Source organism: Schistocerca gregaria, chromosome 6 (assembly GCF_023897955.1).
Source record: "Schistocerca gregaria isolate iqSchGreg1 chromosome 6, iqSchGreg1.2, whole genome shotgun sequence".
Lineage (NCBI taxonomy): Eukaryota > Metazoa > Arthropoda > Insecta > Orthoptera > Acrididae > Schistocerca > Schistocerca gregaria.
In genome coordinates, this window is record NC_064925.1 from 259,967,013 (window position 1) to 259,991,216 (window position 24,204).

The 24,204-nt window shown below is 39.2% G+C and overlaps 1 protein-coding gene across 2 annotated transcripts in view; it reads left to right on the plus strand.

Annotated features, from left to right (window-relative positions):
* Window positions 1-24,204, plus strand: part of LOC126278338 (trafficking protein particle complex subunit 12) — a 134,019-nt gene that overhangs the window by 46,353 nt on the left and 63,462 nt on the right. For both annotated transcript variants that reach the window (XM_049978375.1, XM_049978376.1), the window contains exon 5: window positions 12,858-13,109. In XM_049978375.1, the coding sequence (XP_049834332.1) occupies window positions 12,858-13,109 (252 nt within the window). The remainder of the gene's footprint in view (window positions 1-12,857; window positions 13,110-24,204) is intronic.

Sequence of the window (24,204 nt, forward strand, 5' to 3'; positions counted from 1 at the left end):
AAGATACACACATAATTTTGACTGCATGTTGTCCAGTGGCAGAGCACTAATATTGATCTACGTGGATTGATTTATCATAGAGACAGCGAAGTGTCACCGACACCTGCCACATCCTGTAATTCTGCAAGTAACAGTAACTTTCTGTTTACTGGTATACTGTCTATAATATTGTTAACCTGTAAATAAAATAGAAAGAAACTTCCACATGGGAAAAATATAATAAAAACAAAGATTCCAAGACTTACCAAGCGGGAAAGCGCCGGCAGACAGGCACAATGAACAAAACACACACACAGAATTACTAGCTTTCGCAACCGATGGTTGCTTCTTCAGGAAAGAGGGAAGGAGAGGGAAAGACGAAAGGATGTGGGTTTTAAGGGAGAGGGTAAGGAGTCATTCCAATCCTGGGAGCGGAAAGACTTCCCTTAGGGGGAAAAAGGGACAGGTGTACACTCGCGCACACACACACATATCCATCCGCACGTACACAGACACAAGCAGACATACTTAAAGGCCCTTACTCTTTGCCTTTAAATATGTCTGCTTGTGTCTGTGTACGTGCGGATGGATATGTGTGTGTGTGTGCGCGAGTGTACACCTGTCCCTTTTTCCCCCTAAGGGAAGTCTTTCCGCTCCCGGGATTGGAATGACTCCTTACCCTCTCCCTTAAAACCCACATCCTTTCATCTTTCCCTCTCCTTCCCTCTTTCCTGAAGAAGCAACCATCGGTTGCGAAAGCTAGTAATTCTGTGTGTGTGTTTGTGTGTTTTGTTCATTGTGCCTGTCTGCCGGCACTTTCCCGCTTGGTAAGTCTTGGAATCTTTAATTTTAATATATTGTTAACCTGAATTGATGAAGGACGTTGCCCGATACCTGCTGTACTTTAACACATCTCTGCAATATGCCCTTTGTGAAAACATTGGTGGTATTCTGCGTTGTGTTGAGGATACTCATAATGTGAATGAAGCCCCAAACAGTGTGGATAGCTAGGAAACAACCAAAACTGCTGTGAGTGACACCACCATGGGGTGGCATAGAACGGGTGGCCGGCTGCCACACAGTGAGCGAGACATGTTTATCACATTAGGATCTTACACAGAATTCTGACTGACTGAGTTTCTTCTTGCCAGACACACATGAGGGTTGTACCAAAAGTAGGGTTCCCATATTTTTTACAAATAGAAAACATTGTTTACTGTTATTAATTTATACATAATTGAAAAGCTTACACTTTCGTCTATTTTTCAACATAGTCTCCATTTTTTTCGACAAACTTTTGAAGACGGTGTTCTAGCTTTTGTATTATTAAGTCAAAGAAGTCTCCCACCAACCCATTGAGGAAGAGTGTGACCTCTGCTCGGACTTTATAGTCGCTCTTGAAGTGTTTGCCACTTAAGTGCTCCTTTAGCTTGGAGAAGAGATGATAATTGCTGGGGGCTAATTCCGGGCTGTACAGGGGATGGGGCATAACAGTGCACCCAAATTTCTTCAAAAGCTCCCGTGTTTGACAAACAATGTGGGGTCGAGCATTGTCATGAAGAAGCACTACTCCCTGCTTCAGTTGTCCTTTCCGTCGATGAGGAGTACCCTTTGCTGATCCCAAAACACAGTCACCATAACCTTTTTTGCTGTGTTTGAATTTCTTTGGTGGCAGTGAACCGGAGTGATGCCACTGTTGAGATTGTTGTTTTGTTTTGGGGGTGTAATGAAACACCCACATTTATCTCCTATAATGATACAGTCCAACAACTTCTCCTTGTTGCCTCTCCCCTCACATTGTTGAAGAAACTTGTGAGCACAGTCAAGTCGTCGTTCCTTGTGTCTGTCAGTCAGCATCTGGGGGACCCAGGGAGCACATACCTTGTGATAACCCAACATTTCTGTTAAAGTTCTTTCAGTTGTGCTCTGGGAAGCTTCAGAAATGCATTCAACATGTTCGCGGACAGTGACCCTCTGATCTTTGAGCAGCTCACTGTTAATTTTCTGGGCAATCACATCTGAAACTGGTGGTCTTCCACTCCATTCTTCATCGTGAACTTCCGTGTGACCCTTAGCAAAAGCCCTGTACCATTTGTGGATGTCTTGAATGGACATGCACCCTTCACCATAAACCTCAGTCAGTTGCCGAAGAATCTTCACGTGTGGTAAATTCCTTGCACGGAAAAACCAGTTACTGCTTGAACGTAGCACTTGGCGGGAGTGGCGATCAACACTTCCATCTCTGATGGCTGCCAAGCCAATATTGAGTGACGAAGCAGACCGCTTGAGAGTGGGGCAACCACTGCGTAGGGCACTGTTGTCAGATTTAGGGTAGCACCTTCCCTCGAGGCCGTAGCTCATTGGGAACCTTACTTTTGGTAAAACCCTCATAGTAGAGATTTGCAAATAAAAATAAAAATATGCTGTGCAGCCTGAGAGATTTCGAAAGCACATGAAATGCATAACACTTCTGCTAGAGAGAGAGAGAGAGAGAGAGAGAGAAAGAGAGAGAGAGGGGGGGGGGGGGGTCAGACTGTCGTTAGGCATGTGTGCATATGTGTTTATCAGGGCCAGATTGATTACCACATTTCATATTAAATTTTCTTTTTAAAAGTGTCCACAGGCACAAGTAAATTTGCACATTCTATTTAAACTTTGAAGGTCAACAATCCACAGCACAGCTATCAGCATCAAATTTGCAGTGTTGCGGAAACTCTAAACTACTTGCATCTTAGTGGAAAAATGTACCGAAAATAAGGCAAAAATATCTGAAAGGGCAGCACTGATGGATCTGATAGTGGAGCCAACTTTTGCACTAAGTTATAAAATTGAGGAGGGTTGATCAACAACCAAAAATTCATACTGAAGGTCTGGACACTTAATATAACTTGCCTGAAAATGCGGCACTATCTATTTCTGGTACTCTTCTTGTATATTAGTGAATGGTTGAAAAAGATATAGTAGTAGGCAATACTCATGATTGCTGGAACATTGAAATCATCAGAATGTGAAAGTAACTTCCTCAGTACTAGTTTTGTGACTCATGCTTCAGTGGCAACAGATATTTATTACACTTGCATAAGCGTATCCCAGCATGAAACAGAAGTGTTACGCATTTCATGTGCTTGTGAATTCTCACAGACTGCACAACAGATTTTTCTTTTGATTCAGAAGTTTCTGCTATGTGTGTGGCAAGAACAGACTCAGTGCATTAGAATTCTGTGTCGGATCCTAATGTAATTAACATTTCTCACACTGCAATAGCCAAGCATCCCCTTTCTCTGCTGACTTATTTATGGGCCATCTGCAGGAATCCTTCCTTTCCGGTCAACACCTAAAACACCTTGTCTGGTTCAGATTCATTGCTGACATCTTCATGATATGGACTTGTAGCAGGGGCAACCCTTGCTCTTTCCTCCATAACTTTAGCACCAATTCCCAAATCCACTTCACCTGGTCCTTTGCAACTCAGTAAGTCACATTTCTTGATGTTAATCTCCACCTCTCAGATTGCTCCATAAATATGTCTGTTCATATCAAGTGCATTTACCACCAACAATACATCCACTTTCACAGCTGTTAACTGTTCCATGCCAAAAAGTCTCTTCTGTAATGGCTCATCACCCACGAATGCTACAACTGTGGTGGAAAGCAGGAATTGTCAAAATTTACTGACAACCTTACAAGAGTCTTTATAGACAGACAAATCCTATTCAGCTCATCCATCGACAGATTTCCCATGCCATCTCCTCCTCTAACTCCAGTAACCCTGTTAAAAATGCACGAACCAGCATTCCTCTAATCACCCAGTATCACCAGTTCAATCACATTCTTCACCAGGTCTTTGAATACCTGAGATGAGGGACATCATACTCAGTATTCTATGCACATCATCCAAAGTAATGTTCTACCACGTACCCAATCTACAGAATATCCTTATCTATCCATATTCCAATCCTGCTCCCAATCCTGCATCTGATGGGTCAATCTCTTGTGGTCAACCTAAGTGCAAGGTCTGCCTCATACATTCACCCACCATCTCCTACTGCAGTCCAGTCACAGACATCATCTACCCAATAAAAGACAGGGCCATGTATGAAAGCATCCATGTTATATATAAGCTATACTGCAGTTAGTGTACATAATTCTGTGTAGGCATGACAAGTAATCCACTGTTCACTCACATGAATGACCACCGCCAAACTGTGGCAAACAGCAAACTTAACTGTCAAGTTGCCAAACATGCTGCACAACACTGATGACTTCAGCAGCTGCTTCACTACATAGGCCATTTTGATACTCCCTTCCAGTACAAGTTTCACTGGGCCAAATGGCTGGGAATTCTCTCTCAGCATAGCATATGCTCTTGGAAGCCCCCTGATTTTAACCTCTGCTAACTTGTTTCCCATTGGGTCGACTTACTTTTTCGATTCTCTCTTTTGTACACATCACTCCTTCCCCATCCAGATTGTATACTGCCTTCTCCTGGCGCTCTTCCTGCATCCAGGTGTTTTGTCTCTCTCTCTCTCTCTCTCTCTCTCTCTCTCTCTCTCTCTCTCTCTCTCTCTCTCTCTCTCTCTCTGTGTGTGTGTGTGTGTGTGTGTGTGTGTGTGTGTGTGTGTGTGTGTGTCATCCTTTTTCCACCAATCCCCCATTTCCCCCTCTTCCCACCCTTCTCCCGTACTGTCTCGCTACCTTATCTCCCACTTCACCACAACTTTCCTCCACTTCTTCCTCCCCCCCCCCCCCCTTCCTGTATATCTCTATCCCTTATTTGCTGTACCCTCTGAACTACTTTCATCTTGTTGTATAGCTGCTGAGTCATGTGGTGAAACACCCAGCTCGCACTACATTGCTACCCCCTCCTTGGCCCGTGCATCCTTCCCAACCACCTCCCAAACTCTCCCAAACCTGCATCTACCTAGTCCATTGCTTTCAACAATTGATATTCAATAATCAGTCTCGCAACTACAGCAAGCATGTACATTTGTGCATGTGTGTAATTGTGTATGTGAATGGTTGTACTCTTACTAGAAAAAGAGTTCGAAAGCTACTGTTAACAGTTTTCTGTTATGTGTTTCTTTGTGTCACACACCAGTCCTCTATAGGGAAGTAGTTTCCTTTCCTTTGCTTTACATAAATTAATTATTTAATTTCGAACAGGTAAGATTTTTTTATGTAGTCAGCAGCCACAATAAGTATGTTTCCCACAGCAATACTATTTCTCATTCCAACTTTTGGAGTCATTGTCGCCTTCTTATGGCAGAAGGCTTGAAGGGGACGGAAAAGGTTGAAGGAAAATGACTGGTGTGGTTTAGAAATGGGGAGAGTTCAGAACAGTCGCCCAGAATCTCGGGTCAGGGGAGACTTACCTGACGGGATGAGAAGGGAAGTCCACCCCTCTTCCTTCCCCTTCAACCCTTCTACCAAGAGGAGGAGTCACTGGCTCCAAAAGCTTGCAAATTTAAATATTGGTTCTTTATATACATATTCTCCTACCATCATTGGATGAGCAAGTTTTTTAGGTTTTCAAAATCTGATTATTTTTGTTTGTATATGGCCTTAACATAAATCACTTATTACTGGACGTAATTAGTTACATTCTCAGTTAGTTTGGTTTTGATGTTTCTGTGTGCAGGAAAGAGTATCTGTTTTGCAACTTTAATAAAATGCAGTATTTGATATAGTGTTAATTCATTAATGTATCATATTGGTAAATCCCATTATGAAGGAAAACTTCATTGGTGTAGAATACATCAAGTTACGCATTAACAAGCAGAAACAGCCACTATAGTGTAATACTGTCAAGTGTACTGATGACAAATTATGACTAGTCCAATCTACTCGTGCTGATAATTATGAGAATTCCTTTTAATTTACTTTATATGTGGATATTTATGTTAGGAGGAAACACGTAATTGGAGAAGAGACATTACCCCTCCTCTCATGTTACTCAGCTGTTGTTTTCATCTAATACTTCAAACATAGCTTTTATGTACTTTTCACAGAATGCTGTCAAATGTCCATATAACTGCTTTTTTGCCTTCATCATGGCTAAATGATGGTTGAAGTCCTTGAGTAGGAGGGTAACATCAGTGATACATTGTTTGGTTCAGTCACATCAGTTAAATATGTAAATAGGACATTAAAAGCTAGCATGGTGGATAATGGGGAAAAATCAAAAAGAAGGGAAAGCATTACAAGTACGAAAAATTGGGTTTTAATCAATTGAAGGAATTCAGTAAAAATGTTGCAAATCTGTGATAGATGTTGCATGAGGTCTGTTCATGAAATTCTGGGACATTCATAATTTTGCACCATCATGTGTTGGAGTGCAATGTGGTTAACATCCCCACACCTGTGTCATTGTTGTATGTCTGTTATTTATAGTTCAGTACTGTATTGAGTAGCACGTTGTGTAGCACAGTTAATAATTTTTATATGGCAAATTTTGAGGAGCAACGCATCTGCATTAAATTTTGTTTGAAACTCTAGAAAACCATTACAGAGACACAACAAATGATGCAGGAAGCCTATAGCGATGAGTGCTTAAGCTGTACTTTGTGTTACAAATGGTTCACATGGTTTAAAAATGGCCAGACAGAAGGTACAGATGACCCTCGTTCAGGACGCCTTCAACAAATGACGCTCGTGTGAGGAACATCAACAAAATTGTGCATGCCAGTCAAAGGCTAACTGACTGAGAGATTTCAGAATAATGTAACATTTCAGTTGGATCATATCATAAATCATCACACAGCATCTTGGAATATGTCATGTTGCTGCCAAATCCATACCATGGTTTATGAGTCAAGACCAGAAAGACCTTTGCCTTGCAATCTGTGAAGAGCTTTTGGATCACGCAAATGAGAACCAGAAGTTCCTTAACAGAATCATAAATGGTGGTGAGACATGAGTCTATGGTTATGAAGTGAAAACCAAGGTTCAGTCTGCACAATGGATTGGCAAAGGTTCTCAAAGACCAAAAAAAGCTCGTCAGGTCAAATGTCAAAACCATGCTGATAGTTTTCTTTGATTCTGAAGTAGTAGTTCATGATGAATTTGTGCCATAGGGACAAACTGTTAATTGATGGTACTATCGGGATGTGTTGCGATGCCTGTTAAAAAATGTGAGACACGTTCTTCCCTGTTGGTGCGTGACTGTTGCACAAATTGCACAAAAAACGAAATCACTGTGCTGCCTTGTCCTCTTTACTCTCCAGACCTGGCACCCGTGGACCCCCCCCCCCCCCCCCAAAGTTGAATACCCTGTTTGAAGATGTGCAAAAATAGATGAAATAAAAGGAAATTCACAGACGGCACTTCACAGGATCCAGCAACAGGTGTACAAAGACTGCTTCTGGAAGTGGAAACAGCATTGGGAGTGGAGTATCGATTCTGGATCAGAGTAGTTTGAAGGGGATCATGCACAATAAGTAAAAGGAAGCATAGAAAATTTTTGTGGAAAAAGTTCCGGAATTTTTGAACAGACCTCGTAAATAAGATCACAGCATTCAGTGTGTTGGATCCATTGTCAGATCACACTAAAATTGAAAAGGGGTATTCTTCTAAAATTGAATTAATGAGTCGATTTTCTACAAGTGTGGAGCAGAAGTGCTGTATAATATAGATGGAAATTGTTGCCAGAAAAGGTGGTGCTCTTGTGAAAAGTTACTGGATAAGTTTCAAAAACTACTAGTGGGGGAGGCTGTGTGTGAAGGAAAGGGAATACAGAGAGGGAAAATCGCAATTGAGGGATTTGAAAACTCAGTGAAAATGATTCTGTTAAAGGGAAAATGTATTTTAAACCTTCAGACACACTGTGCAACATATTGTCGTGAAACTGCTCCACAGAACGTTGAAATAAAGGACTAACCAGATGCCATCATGCATTTTAAGTAGGAATTGTAATGAAAATATGAGAAAAACAAGGCTTATATAATAGCATACAGGCAGCTATTTTTCTATTGTGCTATTGAAAAATCAAAGGAAGAAGGGGAGTAACGATAATGATTGATATATTTTATAGTCTCGGGAATATATATTTATCAAAATTTGAGTATTTCATTTTTATTTTTTCGCTACAGTCTTTTATTCTCTCACAAATGTACCAGGCATCAGCGCAATTAAGTGAAGTTCACATTTGTAACAAACACTATGTACATAGTCATAATTCTACTGTGAACGTAACAGAAGCCTTTTGGAGAGTTCAGATAAAGGCGACTAGTAGTAGTCACAAGTCATAGCAAACTTCAAAGCTAAATAAATCTAGTCGTTGATAACAAGCTGCAATAGTGAGACCCAAATGATAATAGTAACCACTTTTAGTGCCACTGGCGTAATACTGTAGATTGAGTGTGTCTATTCATTAAATAATTTATGAAAAATTTGTACACAAATTTTATCCAGTTACAAACTAAAGAATACCCAACTTTTTTGTTTTAACTGTTGTAGACATCAAAAATTGGTATTAACATTTCCTGAAATCATTGGTGAAAACTGAAGGCACCAATTTTTAGTATTAACATTTACATACATAGCCATAAAAAGTACCTGAAATTATTTATTTGTACAGGTTTGTGTCGAGCACAAAAAATTTTACAATTTGCTTTTATCGATTTTGGTTCCTACCATCATCAGATCTGTTACAAATTAAAAAAAACAGTGATGTAACCAACTAAATTTAATTCGCTGAAGTAAAATCTATAACAGACCTGGTGATACATAAGAAAAATAGAAAATATTTTTACATTTAACAGAGACATATACCAGCCATACATACCGGTACCCTAAAATATTCTGATGTACGTATCAATGTCAAAATCTATAAATGTAGGTACGTAGTAAGTGCTGGTGATAACCTGGATGCATCTGATATTTATACAAATAACTGAGACCAGCAGAGGGCATTATAATGAGGGTAAATGAGTAACCTGTATTGTAAATGTAATGGTTAGGATGCAGTATGTGCAGTCATTAATTAAAATTACGTCACAGGGCAAAATGAGTGCTTGATAATAAAACATTAACTGGCATATAATATCTGGAATCAGATCCACACTTAAAATCCACATAAAAGGTGTAAAGAATAATAATGGAAGCTCTTAGCTTGGCAAAATAAATAACACAGTTATGTAAAAAGCCATAATAAAAAGTTAAAAATAGCATCATGTCTATAAATCAAAACCTCCCAACATGACAGAACAATTAAATCATAACTGTAAGTGTAAGATAATTAACAAAACAGTGATTAATTAAAAACTCAATAGCTGATAGCACATCCAGAGTGGGATCTCAGTGACACAGCCTTGTGGTTTTCTGGTTTTCTGTATGAAGTTCTTGTTTTCCTCTGGTGGAGCTTGTGGAAGAAGGCCCAGTCTCCTCACTGCTGGTGGTTAAAGCATGCGACTGCACACTAACCTGCTGTGGTGTTCGATGATGCTCAAATTAGTAGGTTTCTGAATACATCAAAATAAGCATTCAGGTGAAACTCATCCTGTTCATTCAGTAGTAATTCTGGCTGCTGCTATCTGTGTACATAAGTTTCTTTCTTTGAGTAAGTCCAGTAATTGTCCATTTGGTACCTTATACAACATTTCCAACTAGCCTCTGAGTTTCCTGACACAAGTTTTTCTTTGTCCAAATGTATACCGAAAGTGCTTTTATTTTGGCTATATGTACACTCTTTAAAATGAGTTGTGAAATTCCTTCCCGTCTGATCAATATAAAACTTGTCACAGTCTTGAGAGTTGATTTTATAGACACTAGCTTCTGAACATTTGTTGCTGCTGTTGCCAACGTTGTGGCACAGAGCCTAAAATCAATTGTACCTTTCATTTGAAATCCAATTTTTACTTTTGCTTTTGTGAGATCTTGTGTAATTCTGTCGGGAAATGCACTGTCGTATGACAGAGAAACAAACTTCTTGCACTCTGGATCTCTTGTTTCCGTTTTATAATGTATTTTTTTTTTTACTTTAGTTTATTATAAAGGTTCATTACATCATAGTCCCTATATCCATTTGGCATGGTGGCTTATCTAATAAGATTTAATTTGTCCACTTCGTCGGTAGTGTAGCATTGCAAGTTTGTTCCAAGTGACCGTTTGCTTTAGGATAGCTAGTTGCATGTAACTTCGGGAACTGACATCTGCTGTCCTAACCGGGAGACACATCCACACCTACCACTACTTGCCGTGGGAAAGGTATCCAATGTCTCTTACTGGACACGTACATTCACCACCTATAAGAACCTAAATAAATGATATTAAATGTAATTCAATCATTTTCAAAATCGGTACACTACCTATTGACATTCAGGAAAAGATTGTACCCCAATTTCAGCTTTATAACTGTCATAGTTTCAGAGATAGAAAAAAAAAATTCTAAAAAATCAAAAACTAACACTTGGGAAACTAAATTCAGTGAGGAAATATAATTGTTTATCTCCTGGTATAATTGGAAATCATAAGCAGAACATCAGTGTGCAGAATTAATTAATTGAGATCTTTATATTAAAACTTTAATTACTTTTTCTTTTTGATAATATAAAAATCAAACAAAATTATTATTGGTGTCTAATATTGTTGTGGGAGTGTATGTGAGTGAATGAGAGTGTGTACATGGAACATTCATGAAATTTTAATGTTGCATTATATACCGCCTTAAGTAACCTGCAAGAGTTATGCAAGCATGTCGTGGGATAATGTTCCTCGGGAATTTATCCACTTTGCTGATGATGTACGTCTAGGTGTGATTGCTATTGTAACAGAGTAGCCAGAAAGTCAGCTGGAGTAAGATCTGTATCTAAAGTATATTTTCAGAATTATTATCTTTTAGTTTTCATTTATTAAACACTACTTTAATATTAGTATATCAGAATGACATAGATGCATCCGTATGTAAGAATTAGTACAGGCCAGTTTTGGCATGAGTATGATCATGAGCGAGCATTCTGATTGGCAGCGAGTATGGCTAGCCAATCAGAATTGAGATGGTTCCCACTCACTACCTGATATTTATACTGGGAGTGAGGCCACAAGAAGGGAGTCTCTCGCTAGCTTTGAATGCGGACGGTCATGTTACTAGTGTGAGGCAAAATAATGTCTAAAATGACGGAATATTGAGTTCCTTGCATTTAATACATGTCACGACCAACAAAAATGTAGTTACAGTTTTGTGAAGTTTGGAAGTTTTAGATCTGTATAGTTGAAATGATATCCGCATGTGAAAATTTGGCCTTTGTAGTATGCCCGTGGCATGTTTCAGTATTCAACCACTGAGCATTTTTGGCGAGCAAGTTCTTATTTGAAATCCACCAGAAGGACCGAATGTAATAACTCATGTTAGTAGTGTAATTAATGACTGTGGAAAAGTTGTTAAACTCAGGTCAGATTTGAACAGATTTCTGGCTGCTGTACATGTGAAATGAGTGTATGACTTGTGAACTTGACGAAAATAACCAATCATTTAGATGTGGACTGAATAGTACTGTTTATTTGGTTATACAAACAAATAAACGTTTTTGTGTGGAAATTTCGGACGTTGTTTTCCAGAATCCAATCCATTATCTTACCGCCCGATAAATTTTTTATTGACAGTTTTTCTACATAACTTTATTTCGTTACTAGAGTTGCGCGGCCTCAGTAATTGTAGATATTAGATGGTGTTTTTTATCAACACTGCTTTTACATCATCTTGTAAGTATCTACATTGCCAAGTTATGGGACATCGAGCAGACACCGTTCTGAGGTAGGTGAATTTTTAAATTGCAGCCTACATATAAAAAAGAGAACCCTGCACTGCTACAGTAGGTGTAATGGTAGTTTCAGCACCCTGTTGATCATGGCTATGAACTATGACCAGTTATGTTTCTTACGGTGACAGGATTTCACCTTTATAATCGTGTCAATAGCCATCGTCTTCCTAAATATGATGATCTCTTTTAGTTAACATAAGTTCCATAACTTACACTTGCATCCTCTTCCAGTTCCAGTGTGAACTTCATTTTTTTAATGCATTCCACTCATTCTTTCTGCTAATTCACATATTTCATTTTTATCACCTGCCCATTATTACTCTTTACACATTTTATGCAGATTTTAAGCATAGATCTATTTCCACATATTGTATGTCAGATCATGTTTAACTGTCAGACACTCATTTTGCCGTGTGAAGTAATTTTAATTAATGATTTTAACTATTAAACTTACATTAGTGGTTGTTCTTGTTCAAATGGCTCAGAGCACTATGGGACTTAACATCTGAGGTCATCAGTCCCCTAGAACATAGAACTACTTAAACCTAAGTAACCTAAAGACATCACACCCATCTATGCCCAAGGTAGGATTCGAACCTGCGACCGTAGCAGTCGCGTGGTTCCAGTCTGAAGCGTCTAGAACCACTCGGCCACATCGGTCGGCTGGTTGTTCTTGTACTGTAGCAATAGTGCCCTTTGCTGGCCTCAGTTATTTGTATAAATACCAGATGCATCCAGACCATCACCAACACTTACTACATACATACAGCGATATATTTTAATATTGATACAAACATCAGAATATTTTAAGGTACGTGTGGTTGGTATACATGCCTGTTAAATTTATAAATATTTTTTATTTTTCTTGTGTGTCACCAGGCGTGTTGTAGATTTTGATTCAGCTAATTGAACTTAGTTGGTTACACCACTATTTTTTTTTACAGATCTGAAGATGGCACTAGCCGAAACCAGTTATAGTGAATTCCAAAAATTTGTGTGATCAACATTGCCCTTTACAAATAACGTGCCACAATATGATTGCTGACTTATTTACAGACATTAAATCTTCATCTGATAATTATTTATTTATAACATTCATAAGCATTTTTTTTTTCTTTTCAGCTATGGTTCACTCGTATTGCTCTGCTAGTGAAACTTCGGTCATTTTCATTGGCAGAAGTTGAAGCTGAACCATTTGGAGCATTAGATCGACCAGATATGTATTTTCAGTTCTACCCTGAGCTATACGGTGGCCGTATTGGATCTCTGGCTCCTTTTTCTTTTCGGTTGCTTCTGGCTGAATTACCACAATTTCTTGGAAAGCCCCAGGAAGCATTGAGTCGTCTCCATATTCTGCTAGCAACTGTACGCAAGGTATGTGTGTGTGTGTGTGTGTGTGTGTGTGTGTGTGTGTGTGTGTGTGTGTGTGTCAATTTTTAACAAAGGTCTTACTGGCCAAAATCTTTATTTGTGACAGTCTTTTTGTTGTGTCTATATGCGACTCAGCATCTCCGCTACATGGTGAGTAGCAACTTTTCTTTTCATTATATTGTTACATTCCATCTTGGATTTTCCATTGTGTGAACTCTTAATATTATATATCTCAAGACTAATGAGACTTTTCTTTTACAGAACTGTTGAATTTTAAATCTGTCAATTTACTTATTGATAGGGGACCAGAGAATATTGAGGGACAAAAAATTTCAAAATTCTGATAAAATTTAGTAGTAATTTGTTTCTTCGTTAATAAATGCATTTCAGGTTTAATTAATTTGTTTAGTAGAAAAAGCATTCCTGAGCTGTTGTCTCATATTCACTGTCAGTTTTCTTCACTACTTCTTTGTAAAGCATCACAGTTTTGCGAGACACTATTTCTTGTTTTGTACTTTTTTCAGAGGTGTTTGATATTGTCAGTGCAAGCTTTCTTTCAGTCCCTGTTACAATGTTTATTTTTAATAGTTTTGTAGCTTCAAACCATGTGGAACATTCAGTGTACCTTCTTTTTAATTAGCAGCTAATGCAAGTCTTTCTATGAAATTCTGCTTGGTTATGTAAATGTTGCAGGCATTAGCTTTCTGCTTGTTTCAGACTCTTGTGTTTCTATTTATATGCATGATGATCTAGTTAACATGTCACTTACTCCACATCACAGCTCTTTTATTAATGGATTATTAGTATTTGGCAAGCACTGGAAAACAGAGCTACAAAAATCTTGATGATCATTTTAGGTTCTCGTTGACAGTATTTGTGTACATCCATTCAACGGAACCGCTATCCAATAAGCATATGCAGTATTCTAACTGGTTTACAGTAAAATTGAAAGTAAATTTGTACATGCTTCTAAAATGAGATAACTTCATTTTAATGAAGATGTATAGAAGAAACATTCACACGTGTATTGGTCATAGTATGAAGTGTAAATACCTAGACTTCGTTGTGTGCCTTATGGATTTATTAATCTATTCATAGGGGGGATATCCTAAACAATGAAGATGACAACCTTTGTTTTATACACCACTTTAAATAAAGAGTGTTAAAAAAAGTGTTGAATACTTAGAGATGGTAGTACTCATTAAATATGAAAAATAAGTCCAATAAACATGGGTCCCGAAATGCATGCTTTCTGAGATATACACATGTGTACATGAGGTGCTCAGTGTGGCATCCATTCATGACAGTGCATCCCTCTGCCCTCCGGCACAAGGAATGAAGCACACTTTGAAGTATACCCAAAGATGCAACCCTGTAGTGTTCACACATCATTGATTGGCATGGCGTAGACCAATTCCTTCAAGCATCCCCATAACCAAAAGTCTAGGGGATTAATGTCTGGGGAATGAGCAGGCCAAGGTATGGGACCCCCGACCAAATACAGCAGTCCTGAGATGTCTGTGTCAGATGTTTGTGCACATTGTGACGAAAGGGTATTTTGCTGTGAAACTGAAAATCTAGATATGGGCGCCATTCAGACAAATGAAGTACTAATTGCTGTGAAAGCATCAGAAAAATGATGCTCATCTAAATGTTATATTTTTGATACATTCCACACTTGCCTTGCTTCATTTTTTGTTTTTCAGCAATAACCACTTCATTTTTCTGAATGGTGCTACTACCTAGATTTTTGGTTTCACAGCAAAATAAACCACACAATTCATCTGAATAGTGCTCTTTCCATTTGGCGCATCTTGTACCACCAAAGCATGATCTGTCCCTCAGTTCACATTCCCCTGCACAGGCCCACAGTTCAGTCTATTACTCCATATTGCAATGTACAAACCACTCCACGTAGACTACTAATTTGAGTGGCCAAACAGTAATCATAGAAAACTTGCATAAGCAATGCCGAAGCACTTACAACATATTTCCACACTGCATGCTGCACGTTAATGGAATTTTGGAGGAGGGACATATCCCTGTACTGTGTTGCATAACTTAGTCAACTCATCACCACATTAATTGATTAGTATAATCCAAATTAGAACTTACTTTTTGTGCCTTAACATCAGCACTACCAGATAACCTATGGAGTAGATTTTTTACTGCTATGTGACTACATACATTCGGTACACAATCTTAAAGACTTCTAAGTGGATCATCTCTCTACACACTTCACTAAATACACTATGTAATCAAAAGTATCCGGACACCTGGTTGAAAACGACTTACCAGTTTGTGGTGCACTCCATCGGTAATGCTGGAATTCAATTGATGCTGGCCCACCCGTAGCCTTGATGACAGCTTCCAATTTCACAGCCATACGTTCAATCAGGTGGGAAGGTTTCTTGGGGAAATGACAGCCCATTCTTCATGGGATGCTGCACTGAGGAGAGGTATCTACTTCAGTCGGTGAGGCCTGGCACGAGGTCGGCGTTCTGAAACATCCCAAACGTGTTCTGTAGGATTCAAGTCAGGACTCTGTGCAGGTCAGTCCATTACAGGAATGTTACTGTTGTGTAACAACTCCGCCACAGGCCGTTAATTATGAACAGGTGCTCGATTGTGTTGAAAGATGCAGTTGCCAACCCGAATTGCTCTTCAACAGTGGGAACCAAGAAGGTGCTTAAAACATCAATTTAGGCCTGTGCTGTGATATTGCCACACAAAACAACAAGGGATGCAAGCCCCCTCCATGAAAAACACGACCACACGATAACACCACCACCTCCTAATTTTACTGTCGGCACTACATGCGCTGGCAGTGATGTTCACCGAGCATTCGCCATACCCTCACCCTGCCATTGGATCACCACACTATGTACCATGATTCGTCACTCCACACAACATTTTTCCACTGTTCAATCATCCAATGTTTACGTTCCTTACACTAAGCAAGGGGTCATTTTGCATTTACCGGCGTGATGTGTGGCTTGTGAGTAACCGCTTGATCATGAAATCCAAGTTTTCTCACCTCCCACCTAACTGTCATAGTATTTGCAGTGGATCCTGGTGCAGTTTGGAATTCCTGTGTGATGTTCTGGATAGATGTCTGCCTATTGCACATTACGACACTCTTCAACTGTCAGTGGTCTCGTCAGTGAACAGACGAGGTCGACCTGTACGCTTTTGTGCTGTATGTGGCCCTCCATGTTTCCACTTCAGTATCACATCGGAAACAGTGGGCCTAGAGGTGTTTAGGAGTGTGAAAATCTCGTGTACAGACATATGACACAAGTCACATCCAGTCACCTGACCATGCTCGAAGTCGTGAGTTCAGTGGAGTGTCCTGTTCTGCTCTCACATGATGTCTAATGATTACTGATGTTGTTGATATTGAGTACATGGCAGTAGGTGGCACCACAATACACCCAATATGAAAAACGTATGTTTTTGGGGGTGTCCAGATACTTTTGATCACATAGTGTATGTTCTAATACGCTTGAGTTTTAACGTAGTTTTGCTAAAGATACTGCTACTATAAAATAGCACAAGTTTCCTACACTGTTGCCTATATACAAAATTTAATGTTGTTTAAAAATGCTTCAAAATAACAACTATAAAACTCTGCAACTTAACTGATGGTATACCAACATCATCTGCCTTTAAAAACAGATGCTTGTTGTAGGGAGGATGTGGCACAGTGCTCAATAAAGTATGTCAGACCAGAAAGTGAAGAATGATGAGTCCACCATATTCATCATGTGACAAACTAAACACAGGCTGGATCTCATCTAGATCTACTTCTGCATCGTGCTCTGCGAGACATCTAATGGTGTGTAGCGGAGGATACTTTTTGAACCACTGACGAATAGTGCGTGGGAAGAATGATTGTTGGTAAGCCCCTGTATTGGTTTAAATTTTCTCCTCATGGTTATTATGAGAGATGTATACGGGGGGCAGTAATATGTTGTCCGACTCTTCCCAGAAAGTGCTCTCTCAAAATCTCAATAGTAAATCTCACTACGATGCACAACGCTTCTCTTGTAACATCAGCCAGTGGAGTTTGTTGAGCTTCTCCATAAAGCTCCTGTGCCAGCTAAAGAATCCTGAGACGAGACATGCCGCTCTTCATTGGATCTACTCTCTCTCTCTTTTACAGTCCTATCTGCTAGGGATCCCAGATAGACGAACAGTACTCAAGAATTGGTTGAAAAAACATCCTATGAGCCACTTCCTTCATGGATGAGTTACATTTCCTTAAGGTCTTTCCTGTGAGTATGAGTCTGGAATCTGCTTTTCTCACTATTTGTTTTATTTGGTCATTCCACTCTGGGTAGTTACTTCTAGATATATTATGGCAGATACTGTTTCCAGCAGTTTGTCATCAGTAGTGGATTTCTTTTCCTACATATGCACAATATGCTACTTTTATTTATGTTCAGAGTCAACTGCCAGAGTCTGCACCGTTCATCAATTCTCAGAAGGTCTTTCTGCAAATCATTACTACCTTCTGGCGTTGCTATTTTGTTATAGTTTACCACATCATATGGCGACAGCCTTGAAGAGCATCCAATGCTTTCTACTAGATCATTTATATATATAGTAAACAGTAACTGTCCTATCACACTTTGTTGGGGTACCCAAAAATTACCTTTACATCTGTTGCTTTTGTTCCATTAAGAGCGATTTGTTGAGTTCTGTCTGCAAGGAAGCCATGAATTCAATCACAAATCTGCTCCAATACTCGATAAGCTCATAATTTTTTACTCTAAACGGCATTGTGGGACGGTGTCAAACGTCTTTCTGAAGTCAAGGAAAACAGCATCAACCTGAGTGCCATTGTCTATGGCTCTGTGGATCTCAAGGAGGAACAGAGTGAGCTGAGTTTCGCAGGATCTCTGTTTGCAGGATGTTGATGTTAATAGAGGAGATTTTCCTTTTCCAAGAACGTCATAATTGTGGAGCTTAAAACATGTTCCATAATTCTACAGCAGATTGACATGAATGTTATAGGTCTATAATTGTGTGCATCTTTCTTACAGCCCTTCTTGAAAGCGTGAAAAACTGCACTTTCTTCAAGTTCCTAGCTACCCCTCATTTCTCAAGCAATGTACAATAAATCACTGCTAGAAGGGAGCAAGTTCTTCCACATAATCTTTGTGTAATCTTACAGGTATCTCGTCTGGTCCTGACACCTTTCCACTACTAAGGGTTGTAGTTGTGTTTTCTTTACACAGATTAATTCACAATCGGAATCTGTGATAACCTCACTAGATTTTATCGAATTTTTTACTGCAATATACACGCCGCTACCATTGTCACCTAACCAATCCTTACGATAAATATTTCAATCTGGACCTAAGATTTTGTTGCTGTTAACCATCCAATTTTTTGTCCCTAATACTATCTGTGCATTATAACATGCAGTAAGTGATAGTTATTCTAGGATCTTTCCTTGGATGCACCTGCAGTTTGCTAAAATCATATTAACCTTTTCTGACTCTGATCTGCAACAATGAACCTTTTCCAAGGACGCAGAGGCTAATTTAAAACGCAAATTGCCTTTGATCCCAAGGGAGGGTTTCTCTAACCTAAAAAAGAAAAAAGAAAAAACCATGTGCACACCACACGTACTCCACTACCACAGTAGCCACTTCCTGCATGTAGTGCATGCCTGGCCTATTAAGGGGAACGTTACAATTCTGTGCCCAATAGCGGAGGTTATCTCAATATCTGGTATAGACCTTCCACTCTGCCCCAGACCAGAGGACCACGGTCAGTCCTGGGTACAATGCTACCAATAGACAGCTTAGCCTGCTCCCTGTATGCAGTGTTGGTTGCCTTCACCAAATCAGCCATCCACTGAAAGGAGCCAAGGATGCCTTCAGACCCCAAGTGGTAGGCATTATTTGTGCAGATATGTGCCACTATAAGCAACCAGTTACACCCAGTGCTCTCAATAGCCACCAGCAGGGCCTCTTCCGTATCACAGACAAGTCTCCCCAGCAAACATACTTTGTGTACACTGGCATTCTTTCCCACCTTACCTGCTATTTTCCTGAGGGGCTCCATCACATACCTATCATTGGAGCTCCCAGTGACAAGCGTACACATCCTCTGCATTTGTCTGCAGAAAAATCGGCCACTGGCCCAATGGGAGAGGCATCCCGTGCTGGCTCAGAGTTATCAACAACACTGGGTAGCACCTCATACCTGTTGCTAAGGCATAGGCACCAGCCACACAACCTGCTCCCTCTTTTGCCTTCCGCCCAGTGACACATGAACCCACTACTGTCTGCAATACAGTCTAAAGTGAAGACAGACCTGCCAGATATTGCATATCAGAAGATGCAGTGACACCTGGGTCACCAGGGGAGTCCAACAGCACCAAAGGTGTCCCAGGTCTCGTTAGTAGTGCCCCGATGTTTCCACAACTTTGAGCATTAACCAAAAGCGTGTCGGTGGTAGCCAATGCTGCTTCCAGCTGTTGGTGGATATCAGCCAATTCTCCTTATGTCTTGTCACAAGTACAGTCCCTAGACATATCTTAGTGTGTAAAAATAGATATAAGATCTCAAATGGCACTACTGAGTTTGGAATGTACATAAAATTTGATGCTTTGCATCCATTGTTCAATGCTACACTGGGCTAAAAGGTAGATAATTTACATCTTCTTCCGTTTTCTTACCCATATGGACCATAGCCATTGTAAAGTCAACCACTATATTTTTTTTCAATATTTTAATTTATTTCATTAATCCATAGGTTATTAGATGTTACACTTTTAACATACAATGTAAGCACATACTTGTTTAAATTTACTTTTCTATGTATCATGAGGGCAGTCTATTTTTGCTGATGCCCTAATTGTGGCAACCAAAACCCATTTACCAACACTATACTGTAAGTTAAAGAATTGCAATCTTTCCAGTTACGGGTTAGGTTCATCCTTTCTAATATAGTTGTAATAAACGTAGATCAATCTGAAAATGCCTTGTATTATGCAAAATGTGCATAATGAATAAAGAAAAGAATGAAGCAATAAAATCAGTTCTGCAACTGAGACTGTTATTTTCACTAGATACACCATCTCTCTTAAATGTATTGACAAAATTCCTCTGTATAAAATTTTGCTGCCTTAATGTTAAGGAACCTAACAAGCACAGTACTTGCAGTACGCAAAATGTTAGGCATGATCTCGTACAAAAAAATCTGCAACAAGTCATCTGACAGTAAACACACCATGAAACACCAGTTTTCGCTCAATTTTTCTTCAATTTCCCAGGTGGTTAGTTGATAAGTATAGATGGATGGCCTCTTCTGCAATCATCCTGAACATTCATCCTTCTACTCATAAACAAAAGACACCAGTGATACACAGTATCTTCACTCATCACATTTGATCTGTATTGCAACACTCATTGTTCACAAAGATTGAATTTATACAGAATTTAACTGTAATTGTAGTTATTATCTATGCTTATCCTTGTGCAAAGATTCTCTCAAAAATTGTTGAACCTAGTCATTCCATTACTGGAGAAAATTCCAGATTTAAAATTCACTTTAGTACGTTTTGTGGATCATTTTTACTCTACCACCAGAACTCCCAGCATAGACCCTCTATATACTTCTTCCACCTTTCTGCTTTCCCTTCTTTGCTTAGGACTGGGTTTCCATCTGAGCTCTTGATATTGATACAAGTGGCTCTCTTTTCTCCAAAGGTCTCTTTAATTTTCCTGTAGGCAGTATCTATCTTACCCCTAGTGAGATAAGCCTCTACATTCTTACATTTGTCCTCTAGCCATACCTGCTTAGCCATTTTGCACTTCCTGACGATCTCATTTTTGAGACGTTTGTATTCCTTTTACTACATTTTTATATTTTCTCCTTTCATCAATTAAATTCAATATATCTTCTGTCTACCAAGGATTTCTACTAGCCCTCGTCTTTGTACCTAGTTGATCCTCTGCTGCCTTCACTACTTCATCCCTCAGAGCTACCCATTCTTCTTCTACTGTATTTCTTTGCCCCATTCCTGTCAATTGTTCTCTTATGTTCTCCCTGAAACACTGTACAGCCTCTGGTTTAGTCAGTTTATCCAGGTGCCATCTCCTTAAATTCCCACCTTTTTGCAGTTTCTTCAGTTTTAATCTACAGTTCATAACCAATAGATTATGGTCAGAGTCCACATCTGCCCCTGGAAATGTCTTACAATTTAAAACCTGGTTCCTAAATTTCTGTCTTACCATTATATAATCTATCTGATACCTTCTACTATCTCCAGGATTCTTCCGTGTATACAACCTTCTTTTATGATTCTTGAGCCAAGTGTTCGCTATGATTAAGTTATGCTCTGTGCAAAATTCCACCAGACGGCTTCCTCTTTCATTTCTCTCCCCCAATCCATATTCTCCCACTATGTTTCCTTCTCTCCCTTTTCCTACTCTCGAATTCCAGTCACCCATAACTATTAAATTTTTGTCTCCCTTCACTACCTGAATAATTTCTTTAATCTCATCATACATTTCATCAATTTCTTTATCATCTGCAGAGCTAGTAGGCATATAAACTTGTATTACTGTAGTAGGCATGAGCTTCGTGTCTATCTTGGCCACAATAATGCGTTCACTATGCTGTTGGTAGTAGGTATGCTCATAAAAAATAATAATAATAATAAAATGGTCAACTGCAAATTAATGCATTCTGCAGTAAGAAACTTATGTGATTATAAATAAAAATGTATGATTGCATAATGTGATCATAAATAAACACACATGATTGGCTAACACTCTGACTGGGCAGTAAAAGTTGGGAGGGGAAAGGATGTTAAAAACAACCCTGGAATTAAATGTTCAAAAATGGAGCGTCACTGTGAGAGCAGGGATTCTAGTACGGCACTGTTTATTACAGTGTCTGTGCGGCAGACCATTACAACAGCAGGGATTCAAATTGCACGACAGAGGGTGGTCGTGTTTGTTTTGAAGGTGGATACTTTAGAGGAGAAGAAAGTATAGGCATAATAAATAAAGAATGGATAATGAGTTTCAAATAAGTAAAGAAAAGCGGTAACAAAGTTAAATGGGTATGGGGAGCAAGAGAGCCAGATTGGCAGCATATAAAAAATAATGAAAATTTGTGGCTGGAACAGTATGTGAAATAAGTAAATTGCAATCATTCACCCATAGTGGACTGATGTGTAGAATATCGAAACATGTAACTGGGAACATTATGCACCCTATCTCTTGAGATCTTGCTCTTTTATTAGTAAAAGTACACACATTACCACACACATGCCCAAACATACAATCTCTTTGACCACGGTGAAACACTTTAGTGTTTATGTGCAATTTTTACAATGCAGTCCACCTCCCTCCTCCTCATTAGTTATTCCATCTACCCAATCTGATCTTCAGTAGCACCACATTTGAGAAGCTTCTATTCTCTTCTTATCTGGTCTGTTTTGTCATCTGTGATTCACATCCATACAAGGCTACAAGTCAGACAGAACACTGAAATTTATATTCAATGTCAGCAAATTTCTCTTTTTTTAGAAACTCTTTCCTACAGCAATTCTGTGTTTTGTACCCTCTCTACATTTGCCATCATTACTTATTTTTACTGCCCAGACAGCAAAACCCATTTACTGCCTTTAATATCTCATTTCTTAAAATAATTCCCTCAGCAACATCCGATTTTGTTCGACTGCATATCATTACTCTTATTCTTCTTTTGTCGAAGTTAATCTTACAAGCTCTTTTCAGGATATTATCCACTCTATTCAGTTAATCCTCAAGGTCATGTGATTTCTCTGATAGAAGTACATTGTCATCGGCGAACTCCTAAGTTTTTGACGTATTGCCTGTTGGCTTTCATCTTGGGATCTGCAGCTAATGCTTGTTTGATAATCATCCTGATGTTTCACCAGTGCGAGTGGTGGGCATTGCCAAAGATGATTACCTTCTTATAGCTGGAGGCAGTCTTCTTAGTTGTTGAAACTAATTTCCAGTGTATGAAGTCAGTGGTTTCCCTGAACAAATGGGTGTTGGTCTCTCACAGTGCATGTTCTGGTATGGTGGATTTCTCCATCTGTCCAAGCCCACAAGACTATTCATGTTCGATGATCATGGTATCGACTTTCCCTCAGATATACTGTATACGATATACTCCCAACATTGTAAGTGGTGCCTCTTCTGTCCTTTGCCAATCTGAGACTCTCTCTGATCTTCTTGGTCAGCTTGTAAATAGTTTTTGTGCATGCTCGTACACTGTATGGCCAATTCTGTTTGTCTGTCACCCCAAGGACATTTGGTAGGAAAGGCCTTACATGACTTTTCCTCTACCAGTGTTCTGATCACTGAGTTTTAGATTTAGTGATGCTTCTTATGCAGTGGGTGGAGTCTCTGTTGTTGCTCAGAGTACATTCCAGGTGTTGCACCTTGCATCAGAGGTGCTGCAGATTATGTCTTTTTCTTGTAACTTTACTAATCATATAACTTTTTTGGTCTGGTGATTATGTGAAATATTGTGTAGGTATCCATTCTTCTGCAGAACATGTAGATCTCACCACAAGTTGCTTCATGTGGAATGATAGTTTATACAAACAGCTGGCAGAGATCAATGTGGGATGTCCAATTAGTGTACTGCTTGCCAGTTACCCATGAAGCATTTTGAAAGAAAAGTGCTGCATTTTATACCATGTAAACCTATGATTGTTCAGGAAAGTCATCTAAATTCATAAACATGACATTTTTAACAAAAAAGGAAAAAGACTCAAGGTGAACAGGTCCTGGATTCCCATGCTGCAACAAATGATGATTGCAGGTAAAAATTGAGAACCATAACAGTAATGACCAGGAAAAGGCCCTCAGACATTGACAAAACAGTTACATATTGTTGACATCCGCAAGGTTGACTCCAGTCCATTGCCAGCAGTGGAGGGTGAATTTTTGACAACAATATCCACTTATACAACCAAAATGTCAAAAAATTATCAAAAAAATGTTGGTGAAATATTCCAAGACGAAATTCAATAGGTGATATGTCAACAAGTGGCCATGGAGCCTCAGCAGTTTTTTACTGAAAGTTTTTATTT